The sequence below is a fragment of the Terrapene carolina genome, unplaced genomic scaffold (genome assembly GCF_002925995.2).
Source record: "Terrapene carolina triunguis isolate 2854851 unplaced genomic scaffold, T_m_triunguis-2.0 Scaffold374, whole genome shotgun sequence".
In the NCBI taxonomy this organism is placed as follows: Eukaryota; Metazoa; Chordata; order Testudines; family Emydidae; genus Terrapene; species Terrapene triunguis.
The window spans coordinates 17217494-17229584 of NW_020664725.1; the positions used below are offsets into that span (position 1 = coordinate 17217494).

The 12091-nt window shown below is 54.4% G+C and overlaps 1 protein-coding gene across 1 annotated transcript in view; it reads right to left on the minus strand.

Annotated features, from left to right (window-relative positions):
- Positions 1–12091, minus strand: part of DSCAML1 (DS cell adhesion molecule like 1) — a 302769-nt gene that overhangs the window by 124330 nt on the left and 166348 nt on the right. The window contains exons 5-8 of the mRNA XM_029912905.1: positions 9623–9901; positions 6932–7207; positions 5382–5678; positions 1309–1581 (exon numbers count right to left, since the gene is read on the minus strand). Coding sequence (XP_029768765.1) covers positions 1309–1581; positions 5382–5678; positions 6932–7207; positions 9623–9901 — 1125 coding nt within the window. The remainder of the gene's footprint in view (positions 1–1308; positions 1582–5381; positions 5679–6931; positions 7208–9622; positions 9902–12091) is intronic.

Sequence of the window (12091 nt, forward strand, 5' to 3'; positions counted from 1 at the left end):
GCACGCTCATAACACAATCTCAGCAAGTCACTGGAATGGAATGCATCAGATTCAATTCATTAGGACTGATAGCTCCCTGAATGGGGCTGAATAATTGATGGGCTGTAGAAGCTTTTAAGATGTTCTGTACGCTCGGAAGACTGAGTGTATTATTTTTTTAAAAGCTAACACACACAGCAAAACCCCAACGAAGGTGATCTGAGCAAAGGTTAGATGTTTTAATACTTTGTGTTTACACTGTCAATTCTTGCTCCATTGCTTGTAATGGGAAATGGATACACTATGGAGAGGGGCAGCAGAGGGAGCGGCAGGAACTGAACTAATTCACTGGGGCTGCAGTAGCTAACCCAGAAGGATGGGAATTGATCTTGGACCCATGTAACGTTTGCACTGCAAGGCCACGGTCTGGCCGAAGAGCCCATGGTGTGTTCAATGCAGGGCCGGCTCCAGCATTTCTGCCGCCCCCCACCCCCCCCAAAAAAAGAAGCCGCGATCAGCGGCGGCAGTTCAGCGGCAGGTCCTTCGCTCCTAGAGGGAGTGAGGGACCTGCCGCCCCCGAATTGCCGCAGGTGCCGCCCCTCTCCCTTGGCCGCCCCAAGCACCTGCTTGTTAAGCTGGTGCCTGGAGCCGGCCCTGGTCCAATGGAGCAAGACGCTTCCCTGCTTGGCTTATCGACCTTCATCCCACAGCAGCAACGTGCTCAAAATTATTCGAGTGCGACCCTTGCACTGCCTGGGCCCCCAAAGGTGCCACCCATGGGGAAGAAGTTGTACATGTGCAACTGAGCACCGGGAGCTCTTGGTGCCCCCAGGGCTGTGGGTGGGAGGCAGACTAGTCCGTGCAGCCGAACGGTCCAGAAGAGCGTGGGAGGGGAGAGGTGCCCCATGCAACATCTGTCAAGATTGCCTGGGACTGGCAATTGGCAAAGGCTTCGGCAACAAACATCTCACAGGCAGGAGATTGGGGATCTTCCAGCAGCGTTCCTGACTGTTACCCTTTCTCCCCTCCCCACAGCTGGGCTCCCCAAGACCAAACCAGGCTGAGGTGACTGTGCCCTCTTGGCCTCCCACCCTAGTAAAACCCAGGGATGGTGGGACAGCTCTGACTCTCTGGTGTGCGCGCGTCAGAGAGAGAACGCCAAAAGGACAATGCTGAAATTAGCCAGCTGGGCTGCTGGCTACAACAGGCACCTCCCTGAAAGTCCCCTGCAACTAGCACGGGAGACTCAAAGAACTGGCAGGACACCAGGGTAGGAGAGTGAGTCCCCTGTTACAGCCAGGGGCAGCTTTAGAGCTCCCAGCCTCCTACCTTTCACGGTAACGTGGACGCTCTGGCTGATGGAGAGCTGCGGCTGGATCAGGACGCTGCAGAGATACTCCCCTTCATCCATACCCTTCTGCACATCCATCAGCTTAAGGGTCCCGTTCTCAAAGACCACCTGGCGGTGGTTATCTGGCAGCAGCACGGCGTCCTTGTACCACTTGATGGAATAGTATGGATACCCGATCACCCTGCAGTTGATGAAGGTGTCCCTACCCGCCACTGCCGTTATATTCTTCATGGCTCGGATACTCGGGGGACCTAAATTGTGGGAAGGATGAAAGAGGCAGGCTAGGTTAATTCCGAAGAGCAATTTGTTTGTACACAGATCTGTTGCTATTTCAGAGCACATTTCATAGGCAAATGAGGCAAGATAAACACTTAGGGTTTGCTCGTGTTTGGGAAGGGGGAGGCAACAGCTCAAAGATGGGGGAGCCCCCCGCCATCCTGCACGCACTCAGAAATTGCAGAGCCAGCTTTTGACAAACTTTGGCACCAGTCACTGGTGCACAAAGGGTGAGCTATTCCAAAGCGCTGACACGGCCTAGGAGCACGCGCCCCACTGAAAGTCACTGGGACATGTGCTCCGGAACCACTTAGGTGCTTTTTAAAATCACAGCCAAATTGTGTGGGTGTCGCTTCCATGCTCAGCTGTGAAAGTTCTGTCCCCGGGGCTCTCTCTGCATACCTCTGATCCCACCCCTGCTAATGCTAGGGACACACTGTATGTTCCTGCGCTGCTTCCCTAAGCTCCATTCTAACACTCCCAGCTGCCCTGCATGTCTCTTTAAAAACAAAGCTACCCCTCTTTTGCTGAAGGAATATGCCGGGAGCAGAACCTTACGCCACCAACCTCAATTGCAAACTATTTTACCTCAACTTTAAAAATCAGCCTCCCTGAACCTCCAGCTGGGGATCCACCGCTTAGCAGTTTCTATCTGGCTTTGAGACTGGTTTATGGATCAGGAGAACACTACACTTGAGTATTTCAACACCATGTTTCTTAGATCAACAATCATATTGTTCTCCTGTTTATCAGCTGTTGCCTAAATGAAACAGCAAACTAATACTCCACCTACAGTGTAAAGATCAACTATATCTTGGCTCCCAGCCTGAGGCAAACTGCAGAACTCCCAGCTTATCAGGTGTGCAGGATGCTCTTACGGAAGATCCATTTCCTTGGCATGTAAAACAAACGCATTCAAAAGCAGTTTGCTGCTTTCGCTTTTTAATGATTTTCCTCTCTCTCCTACCCACTCTCTCCAAAAGTTACTGAGAAGGGATTCCACAATTGGGGGAGTTTTTCTGGAAACTCTGAAAATAAGATGAGATTGGGGGGGGGGAGGCAGAAGTGGGGGACGGTGCTTTGGTGACACTTTCTCATGTTCTGGTAAAGCCACCACTTCTAATGCTCCAAAGCAATTGGGAAATAATATAAAAAATGGATTTAAAAACTCTCTTTCTGCCAGCCGTCGCTCTGGGGTGCCGATGGGATACGACTTCAAAAACGGAGAGTCCATCAAAAGAAAACACCCGGCAAAGAAAAAAAGCATCTTATAAGAGGCATCAGCCATAAAGTTCTCCCCTGAGCACTGAAGAGGAAAAGGGCTGCACACCCCCAGACAGTTCTGGGGTGGAGTGGAAACAATCCAGGCAACTAGAGCTCCCAACACTGCCTGCCTCTAGCTTGACTCAAATTCAGCACCGGTAGCTTCAGACCCAGCTAAGTCACATAGAGCAAAAAGAACAGGAGTACTTGTGGCACCTTAGAGTTAGTCTCTAAGGTGCCACAAGTACTCCTGTTCTTTTTGCGGATACAGACTAACACGGCTGCTACTCTGAAACCTGTCACATAGAGCAGCCATTACTCGGGAACACACCCCCATGCATTGCACTGGCCATGGAACGCTGGCTTCCTGACCAGCAGAAAAGGAAGGGTGTGGGTGGGTGTGTAAAAGTGGGAATAAATTTGACAGAGGACTTGGAAAAGTTTTAAAAACTTGCTCCTGATAAACAGCCCCTTGGCCCTGTCGGAGAGATGTGCACATACCCAGACTAAGGAACCCTGCATTCTCATCTAGGGATTTGTAGTTAAAAAACAAAAACAAAAAGTTCAACAACAAACTTTACTAGTGGTTCCCATTGCTAAGCGATGAACTTGCTCCAGATTTAGTGATAAACGGCTGCCAAAGCCCAGCTTCCCCGGACTTCCAGACAAACACCACTAGATCCATGGCAAACCGGAGACACAGATGAACACGGCCATTCAAACTTGCTTCTGGTAGATAAAATAATGTTACTTTTGGCTTTGTCTAGTTCATACCTATACAATTAGAAGCGTTAACTGTTAACGGTCACCGGCTAATACTGTACCTTGTGTCTTAGAATTTTGCCCACCAGAAGTCCCTGTAATGCAAAGAACAGCATGCTCCAACCATAACAAGAGGAATGATTAACAGCACAATGGATTTTAGCAGACAAAGAAAATACAGCTATGACAAATCAAAGAGAAAATTCAGCTCATTTGTCATGATTTAACAAATTGGCTCGCCATCGGGTTTAATACACATCCCAACACTGATGGGCAGTTAGTGCTGGGAAGGAAGGACAGAGTCCGAGTTAGGAGGTGGACAGGTCAGAGGTGAGGCAGGGCCCCAAAGCACTGTGCAGTTAAAACAAGTAGGGGAAAGTTAGGCAGAGGCCGTGCAGGGCACATTCCCGCTGGCCATCACAACTGCTCACACTCTGGGACTGGGCACATGATCAGCTAGAGCCCCTCTCCAGGGGAACAGACATTTACCAGCTGCACTTTGATCAACAGCATGAGAGCGAAGTGGGGGAGTGCACTAGCTCTCATCTCTGGGGAGCCGGTTCCAAATCCTCCCAGGGCTGTAGTGGGAATTAAATTGGTGGCTCCTCCCAAATGCAATAGTTGGTGCAGTTGGCAATATCTGCTCAGAAACCAATGGCCGGTATTGCTGGGGGTGCTGCAGAGGACACTGCAGGTTAGGCCCAAGATGCATTAGGATTAGGAGGGAGGAGAAGAGGGATTTCTCCCCACTGCCCAGATTGAAATAGTAGGAGGTGGAGCAGATCAGAGTGAGTTGCACTGGCAAAGCCGAGGCAGTGGGGCAGGACTGGAAGGGGGGTGCTGCAGGTCAGGACTGGGGTGCATTGGCAGGGCGGGGCATATGAAGCTCACACTCTTCCTAACTTCCGGCAGCAAAATCCTGCACTTTGATGAACGTTAACTTCTCCCACAAAATTTGCAGAAAAAGAAATGGAAAGGACATGCAGCTTGAAGGTGGAAATTGCAAAGAATTTCTCTGGTATGTGACAGCCGCCAGCTCTGGGGGCGTCTGGATCTGCAGTCTGCCCCAATGTAGCCCTGGAACGTAGCCCCTGAGGAGCAGGGAACCACGTGGCCCTGAGATGCACGGGGCTTCCTCAGTCAGCACCTCTGCAGCACGGTGACCCTGACAACGCCCCAGGAACAGTGCAGAGCCACTCTCCGAGAGCTGGCCCACGAGCCAGGGCTCTGCTTTACAAACTGAGCCGTTTGCCTCACTGTTACAAAATGTTTGGAATGGGAGAGCCGAGCACCTCGGGACGGCTAGCCAGGCCAAGCCGGGGCCCATCCAGCCCAGTCTCCAACAGCGGCCAGCACCAGATGCTTCAGAGGAGGGTGCAACCCATTTCCCACTGCTGAAGCTTAGCTTCGGGAGAGCAGCGTGGGGTTCACCACACTCCTCAGGACTGTCGATGTCCACAATAGCCACGTAAACACCCGATTCTTCTGGGATTCCTGCTAAGCTTTTGGCCTCAATATTATCTTGTGGCAATGAGTTCCGTAGGCTCCCCACGTCCTGCTTCACTTGATGAACCACGGGGAAGGTTTGTTCAACCAAGTGCATGCTAATGATTTGAACAACTTTAAAAGTACAGCAGGGCAGTGGGGGAGCTGGGTGGAATGGCACAAAAGAAGAGAGATTCTACCAATAAACAGAACAGAACAAAGCCCAGTATGAGTCCTATGCTGATATTTAAAAGTAGACAGGCACCTCTTACGTTTATTCGCGCTTGGTATTCGGCGCTGCCCACCGAGTTCCGCGCGGCGCACCGGTACACCCCTCCATCCTTGATCTGCGGGCTGGTCACGTTCATGTGGCTCACGGTGGTGCCGTCCGACATGGTGTACTGATTGGTGCGGTGCCCGTTGTCCCTCTGGATGGGCTCATCGTCCAAGGCCCAGGTGATGGTGGGTGGGGGAGCGCCTTTGGCGGCACACATCAGGGAGAACTGCTCGCCCGGGTTGACCACTTTCTCGCTGAAGGAGGAGACGATCCGGGGGGTCCCGTCTAGGAGAGACACCCGGTGAGGGGCACGTTAGGGCTTCAGGCTGGGGCCCTCGCAAGCAGCTGCGTTTAGGCACAAGCTTGACTGAGGGTTTTAAACACTGCTTAGACTGTCCGTTCTCTGGGGACAGGGGCATCCTGTCCTGTTTGTCCAGGGCCCAGCACAACGGGGTTCTGGTCCAGGGCTGTGGCTCCTAGTGGTTCCGCGACACAGATAAACAACAACAAACCAACGGGGTGAACGTGCTTGACATGCCATGGGCCCCACCAGGGCCCCACCATGCCCAGCCTGCATTCCCCAGGGAGGAGGGCTGCTGCTTTCAAAGGGGCTGGGGAGAACCGGGGGGACATCAGATGAGACATAAAAGGGAGCGTGAGAGGGGCAGGGACACAGGGCCCATCCTGCCCCCGGCACATCCGCACGAGGGAAGGACACTGCTTGGGAGGCAGAGGCGGGAGAATGCCTTAAGGGAGGATGGGCCCACACCTAAGGCCAGGGCACCACAATGAGCCCCATCTGGGCAGCTCCTCCTTTCCCCACTGTCGCTTATTTTGCTTTCTTGGTACAGACCCTCCCTGCAGAGGACAGGGCCCAGCTATGGTTCTCTCCCTGCAGTTACTACAGCAGCTTACACTAAAGTCCTGGCCACCTGTCATCAAAAGCGCCCTGGGACCTTCACTAAGGGACAGCACCTTCCTGACCACACCATGTCTGGTAAGTATATTTTGCCTCACCCAACTCCTCCTGCAGACGGGAATTCTTCTTCCCTCCCTTTCCTGAAATACTGGGCAGCATTGCTAGGTGCTGTTAAATAACTGTTGGTTCCCCCCCAGAGACGGCTGCATTTCAGTGCTGGCTTGAGTGACCCTTACATCACATGGGCATTGCATGGCATAGTTCAGTGAATTGTTGTGAAGCACCTTGGGAGCGCTGGGAGCATCCAAGCACTTGGGCAAAGCACGGGAGCGCTTGGCATAGCAGAATCTCTTCGCTTCCAGGTGCAGAAGTGGGCAAACCTTGCCAGCACAGGATGCAGAGGGGTGTGTGGAGACAGCTCTGGAGCCCACTGGCCAGTACACACAGGCCAGGAAGCAGGGGAGTAGGGTCTAATTAAGAGGCAACATTCTCCTCTCCTAGGGATGCTGTAAATCTCCCCTGCACTTGTTCTGCACACAGAGCTTCCAGGGGTGGCAAAGGACGCTGGAGAGACCCTCTGACTCCCCTCCTCACCGTCATGCCCGGGAAGCCGACTCACCCTCCAGCGCGATGAGGGAGAAGTCCTGCGCCGTTTGGGCTTTCCGGGTGGCGAAACACTGGTAGGCCCCAGAGTGGCTCTTCTGGGCGGCAGTGATGAGGAGGGTCTCGTTGCTAATCCCCCGGATGGAGATGTAGTCGTCCAGCACCACCAAGTCTGTGTTGCGGTACCAGCGGAGGGCGTACTCGGGCGAGCCGCTGAGGGCGCAGGAGAGGATGACTGTGCTGCCAATGCCGGTCTTCAGCTTCTTTGGCGTGAGGCTCACGTGCAGAGGGTCTGTGCAAGACAGGGTGGGAGGCAAGAGAAAAAAACGCTCAGGGCTCATGGCCTGGGGAAAGGATCTAGCAATGGTGGAGGGCCCCGGGGAAGCCGAGTGGCGCCAGCCGAGTGGCCCCATCACGCTGAGCGGCAGCAAGGTCTCCTTTCTACTCCCTGGGCTGCAGCAAGAGGATGCCAGCAAGCTGCTGTGGGGAAGCCTGCAAGTGACCAGCCGCAGCGAGCGCAGCAAGGCCTTGGCTTCACTAGGAACCAGGGGTGTTTTCAACCCGCGCTAGTGAGCACACGCTCAAGTCCGAGTGTAGACAAGGCCATTTGCATTCAAACGTGTGTTCGCTGGCCGGGGTCAGGAGTCTGCCTCGACCAGCCAACTCCTGGGAAGGGCGGACCGGCTGCAGGCCCAGCCCCTGCTCCTAAGCCTTTCCATTAGCCACTGAGTCGAGAGCAAGCGTTGCTTTGGCGAGGGGAAAGGGGGCTTGCTGGAAGCAGGAGCCTTACACAAAACCTACCCCCGATGGGGGGTAGATGGGGGGGCCCGGAGGAGCCATCACAGTGCAGGGGGCAGGGCGAGGCTGGCGTGGCGGCCGGCACCGGCTCGGCGGGGAGATGGAGCGCTCCTTGCACAGCGCACTCTGAGAGTCCCTTGATTAACGTGGTCTCTCTCCCTGCTCTCCCCGGGAAGCATTAGCCTGACTGCACGTGAAATGTCAGTGCACAATAAGCCAGGTGTGTCCCTGACCTTCCTCAGAGTCTGCAGCAAGGGCCCCTCATCTTAATGTCACCCCCACACACGCTCCTCTGCGCGGTGCGGGCAACATGCCCACCGGCCAGGAGCGCGGGGGGCAGGCAGTGCCTCCCCTGTGTATCGTTTTCGCTCTGACTGCACAGGAGCTGCCCTGGCAGGCGTGAAGAGGCTGGCTGCGTTTGGAAGTAGACATCACGGCGGGCTGACGTGCTAGGTGTGACAGGCCTGCTCTGAGCAGAGACTTCCCTGGAGCTGCTCACTAAGCATGCTGCTGTGTTGGGTGGGGCCTCCCCTTGTGATCCAGCCCATGCACACCCGCCTGCTCCTCCACAAACACGCAGAACATGCTGAGCGTCGCTGCAAGAGCTGGGGCAAACATGCCCCCCATCCCCAGGGGCATGCTACACAGCTGGGTTACTGGGGACAGAGGAGATCCCCAGGACCAAAGTATGCAATAAATATATGCCCTCCCCAGACAGAATTTACTGGTTGGCTGGAGTTTATTCAATATAAAATCAAACAAAACACAGCATGCAGGCCTCTAGTATAAAACTAACACTAATAACCCAACCAGTCACACGCTGAAAGGCTCTCAACGTAGCGCTCTGGTTTTCCACCAATCCCGGTCTGTTTCCTCCATTAAAATGGTAAATCCGGGGCTTGCTGAGATATTTTGCTGTGATATAAATAAACAAACTTCTTTCAAATGCTCTGAGCTGTGCAGGTAACAACACACTGTGCTCCGGCACACAGCACAGTTAACGTCCCGAGCCTGCAACGTTCAAAGCTTTGTACAACAGCCAGGGCCAAGAGGGCTATTTCATTTTGATCACCCATCCATCTCATGCAGTTCTGGAACGGAGACAGCAATAGCCATGCTAGAATCCCCCAGAACCGCCTGCCCCATGCAAATGAACAGCCCTGGGATGACCTCAGGCGTGTCTCCAGATTCCTGACCAGAACTTTGGAACAACCCAAGAGGGGGCTGCCCCCAGACAATCCATCCCAGGTTTAACAGAGGGCCAAGGAATGCTGGGCCAGGACTCTGGGAGGTTAGAGAGGATCCTCCCCACTCCCCTCCCCCGTGGCATGATCAGTGAAATCCAGAGTTGTGCACCTCACTATTGCTAAGGTTTAAGGAGAAGCCAGTAAAATGGGCCATAACACTAACACACAGAACATAACCCAAGGCATATAAAACCCACGCAGGCCAAGGCATCTGGGCAGCCCCAAACCCAACATGCAAGAGAGAAGAGAAATCAAAACTCCGTTGCAGCACTGGGCTATCTGACAGCAGTCATGATTCCCCTTTAACGCCCACTTTGGCTGATTGTTCAGGCTCTGGGGAGTCCAGGTAGCCCCTTTCTGATCTGAGCAGTGATGGGCCTGAACCGTGGACATCAGATCCAGACTGGAATCCCACTTGACACAAAGTCTGGAAGTGGGAGGGGGTGGGATCCACCATCTTGGCCCATGCAAAGCTCCAATATTAATAAAATGAGATGAACAAAACCCAGGATTACTGTCTCTGAAGAGATGGATGGATACTTTCTAGAGATGTGCTCACCTCCTATTCCCCAGATGTGCCCACTGCCCCCAACCCCCAGTCCCCAGATGTACGATGGAGAGGCCCATAACTTTACATTCTCCATTGTTTGGTCGGCTCTCACCTATGACTGTGAGGGTCCCGGTGACCTCTGCCGACCCGAAGGTGTTTGTGACCTCACAGATGTACATCCCACTGTCCTCCACGCGCAGGTCACTGATTGTCAGTCCTGTGATGCGCTTGGTCCACCTGCTGTCTGCAGGGAGTGGGCGCCCGTCCTTGATCCACCGGATGGCTGGGTTCGGGTACCCAGAGGCGATGCATGGAAGCTCCACCAGCTGGCCTGCCTTTACCTCCCTGGACTGAAAGCCATCTAGGATGGTAGGAATGGATTCTGCTGGGTCTAAGAGCAGAGAGGAAACAAACTGCTCAGAAGCAGATATGGAGCAAAGGCCGACACACCCTTCCTTCAGCCTGCACCATCTGGCTGGTGCATTGCGTGGGCAAACTAGAGTGTTTGGTTATAAACACTGGGGACCCAGGAGTCCAGGACAGAGATACTGGGGAAAGCCTGTGCTTAGTGACCTGGGGGCAGCCACAACCACAGAACTCAGCTACAAACTCTCCAGACACAGGCTCTCCTCCTCTGAAGGCCCCTGGGTATCCTAGATGGCAGGACAGCCCATGGCATGGCCAGGAATGGGACAGCCAGCTGCGGCCCTGGGTCCAGAATGAACACATGCTGCTGCTTTCGGGCTGGCCAGTGCAACCCACCTAGCCTACGATCTCAGTTGGGGCCCTGCCAATTGCAGCACGGCTTGCATGCCTAGTGGGGTAGGGACAGGTGTGAGCAGGAAGGCAGGTGGGAGCCTAGCGTGTACTCAGCGAGCAGGGCGACTGGCCTAGGAAGGGGCAGTACCTGGGCTGACCTCCCCACTCCCCCCCACTTCTCTTCCCAGGAAGGCAGGGAGACACACACACTATGAGAGGGTGGGATAAATACAGCACAGTAGGAACTACGCAAGGTGACCTAACTGGTGCAAAAGACACAAATTCTGTGGTAAGTTTCAAAATTTACAAGGACAGGGGCCCATCGGGCGGCCAGGAGCAGAGAAAATTAACCACTGAGTCTCAGGCATGAAATTCAATTCCAGGGGAAAGATACGGCTTTCATTGCACCCACGCTGCAGTAAAACACCATGACATGGAAATACCGGCCGTGGCCAGCATGGGGCCAAGCCAGATTGAGCGCCCCCGCCCCAAAACAGAACACACCCCAGCATGGGAGAGGACAGCGCAAAGCCCGGGAGGGGTGAGTGGGGGGGGGGTCCTGTCCATATGAGAAGACAATATGAAGCCTGGTGAGTGGGACTGGGGGGGTCTTGTCCTCAGAAGAGGACAGAGCAAAGCCCAGGGAAGGGGCGGTTCCTGTCCATGCCCGTCAGGTGGGGGCACATACTAGTAAGGGGTCTGTACTTCTGGTCTGCCCAGCTGCTCACTCTGTGGCACAGCATGACACTCCTGGCGGCTAATCTAGCTCCACTCCTTCCCCTGGGCCTGCCTCCTCGTGGGCAGATGTTGCCAACAGGGGCCACAGGGCCCTGCCCTTCAGACAGCTACTTCGCTCAGTAGCCATGGGGCGGCAAGGCAGTAGCTCTTGGATACTAACGACAATGCGCAGGTCCTCAGCTGAGAGGTGCATTGGGGAAGCACACGGTGCCCAGCAAACATGATTTAACCCTCGCAACCCCGCTGTGGGATAGCTACATATTATCCCTCTGCTACTGATCGGGCATGGAGATAAAAGTGACGTGCCCAAGGTCACACAGCGAGTCTGTGCCAGAACCTAGGAGCCCTTCTTCCATTCTCCATCCGCCCCTCTGCTCACCAGAAGCCCACACTGTACAGCCAGGGCACAGACATCAACCAGTTAACACAGGAGCCCAAACCAACACAAACAAGGCCAACAAACATATGGTCGAGAACTAGGGATTCGAAGTTGATTGGTGCAAGGGGTGATTTGAATTCAAGCCGAGTGAAGTCCCTCCCGATTAGAGTAACTTGGGCAGGCAGTGACGCCTGGAGCTCCCCGCGACACCCGGCAATACAGACTGCGCTGTCTGCTGCAGTATCACTTGCATCTTCGTCACATCGCATCGGGCTGCTCACATACCGGCCTGTCACATCACATCACATCACAGCCCGGTGTCATGCTGCACGGCTTGCCAGGCTACCCAACTGGCAGCTGTACTTCACTTCCAGGTTTGGGGGGGGAGGTGGAGTGGGGCGAGGCTGGAAGACAGGTGGGCAATTCGCTCGGCAGATGAGCTAACTTAGATGAAAGGCGGCTGCATCTGGTTCTGCACAGAGAGCTGCCACTAGAGTGATCCTGCTCTGGCCAGCCAGACCTGAGCCAAAGCCCCTGCACCGCTTCCAGTACGTCCTGAGGATGTACCAGGAATGCAGGGGGTGTCTGTGCCTTGTTCAAAGAGCTGACTCCCAATCTCATTAACCTCCACGCAATCGCCTCCAGCGCCCCGTCCCGTGTCACTTTGGGGGGAGTCAGTGGACAGCAGGGAAGGGGGAGGACAAT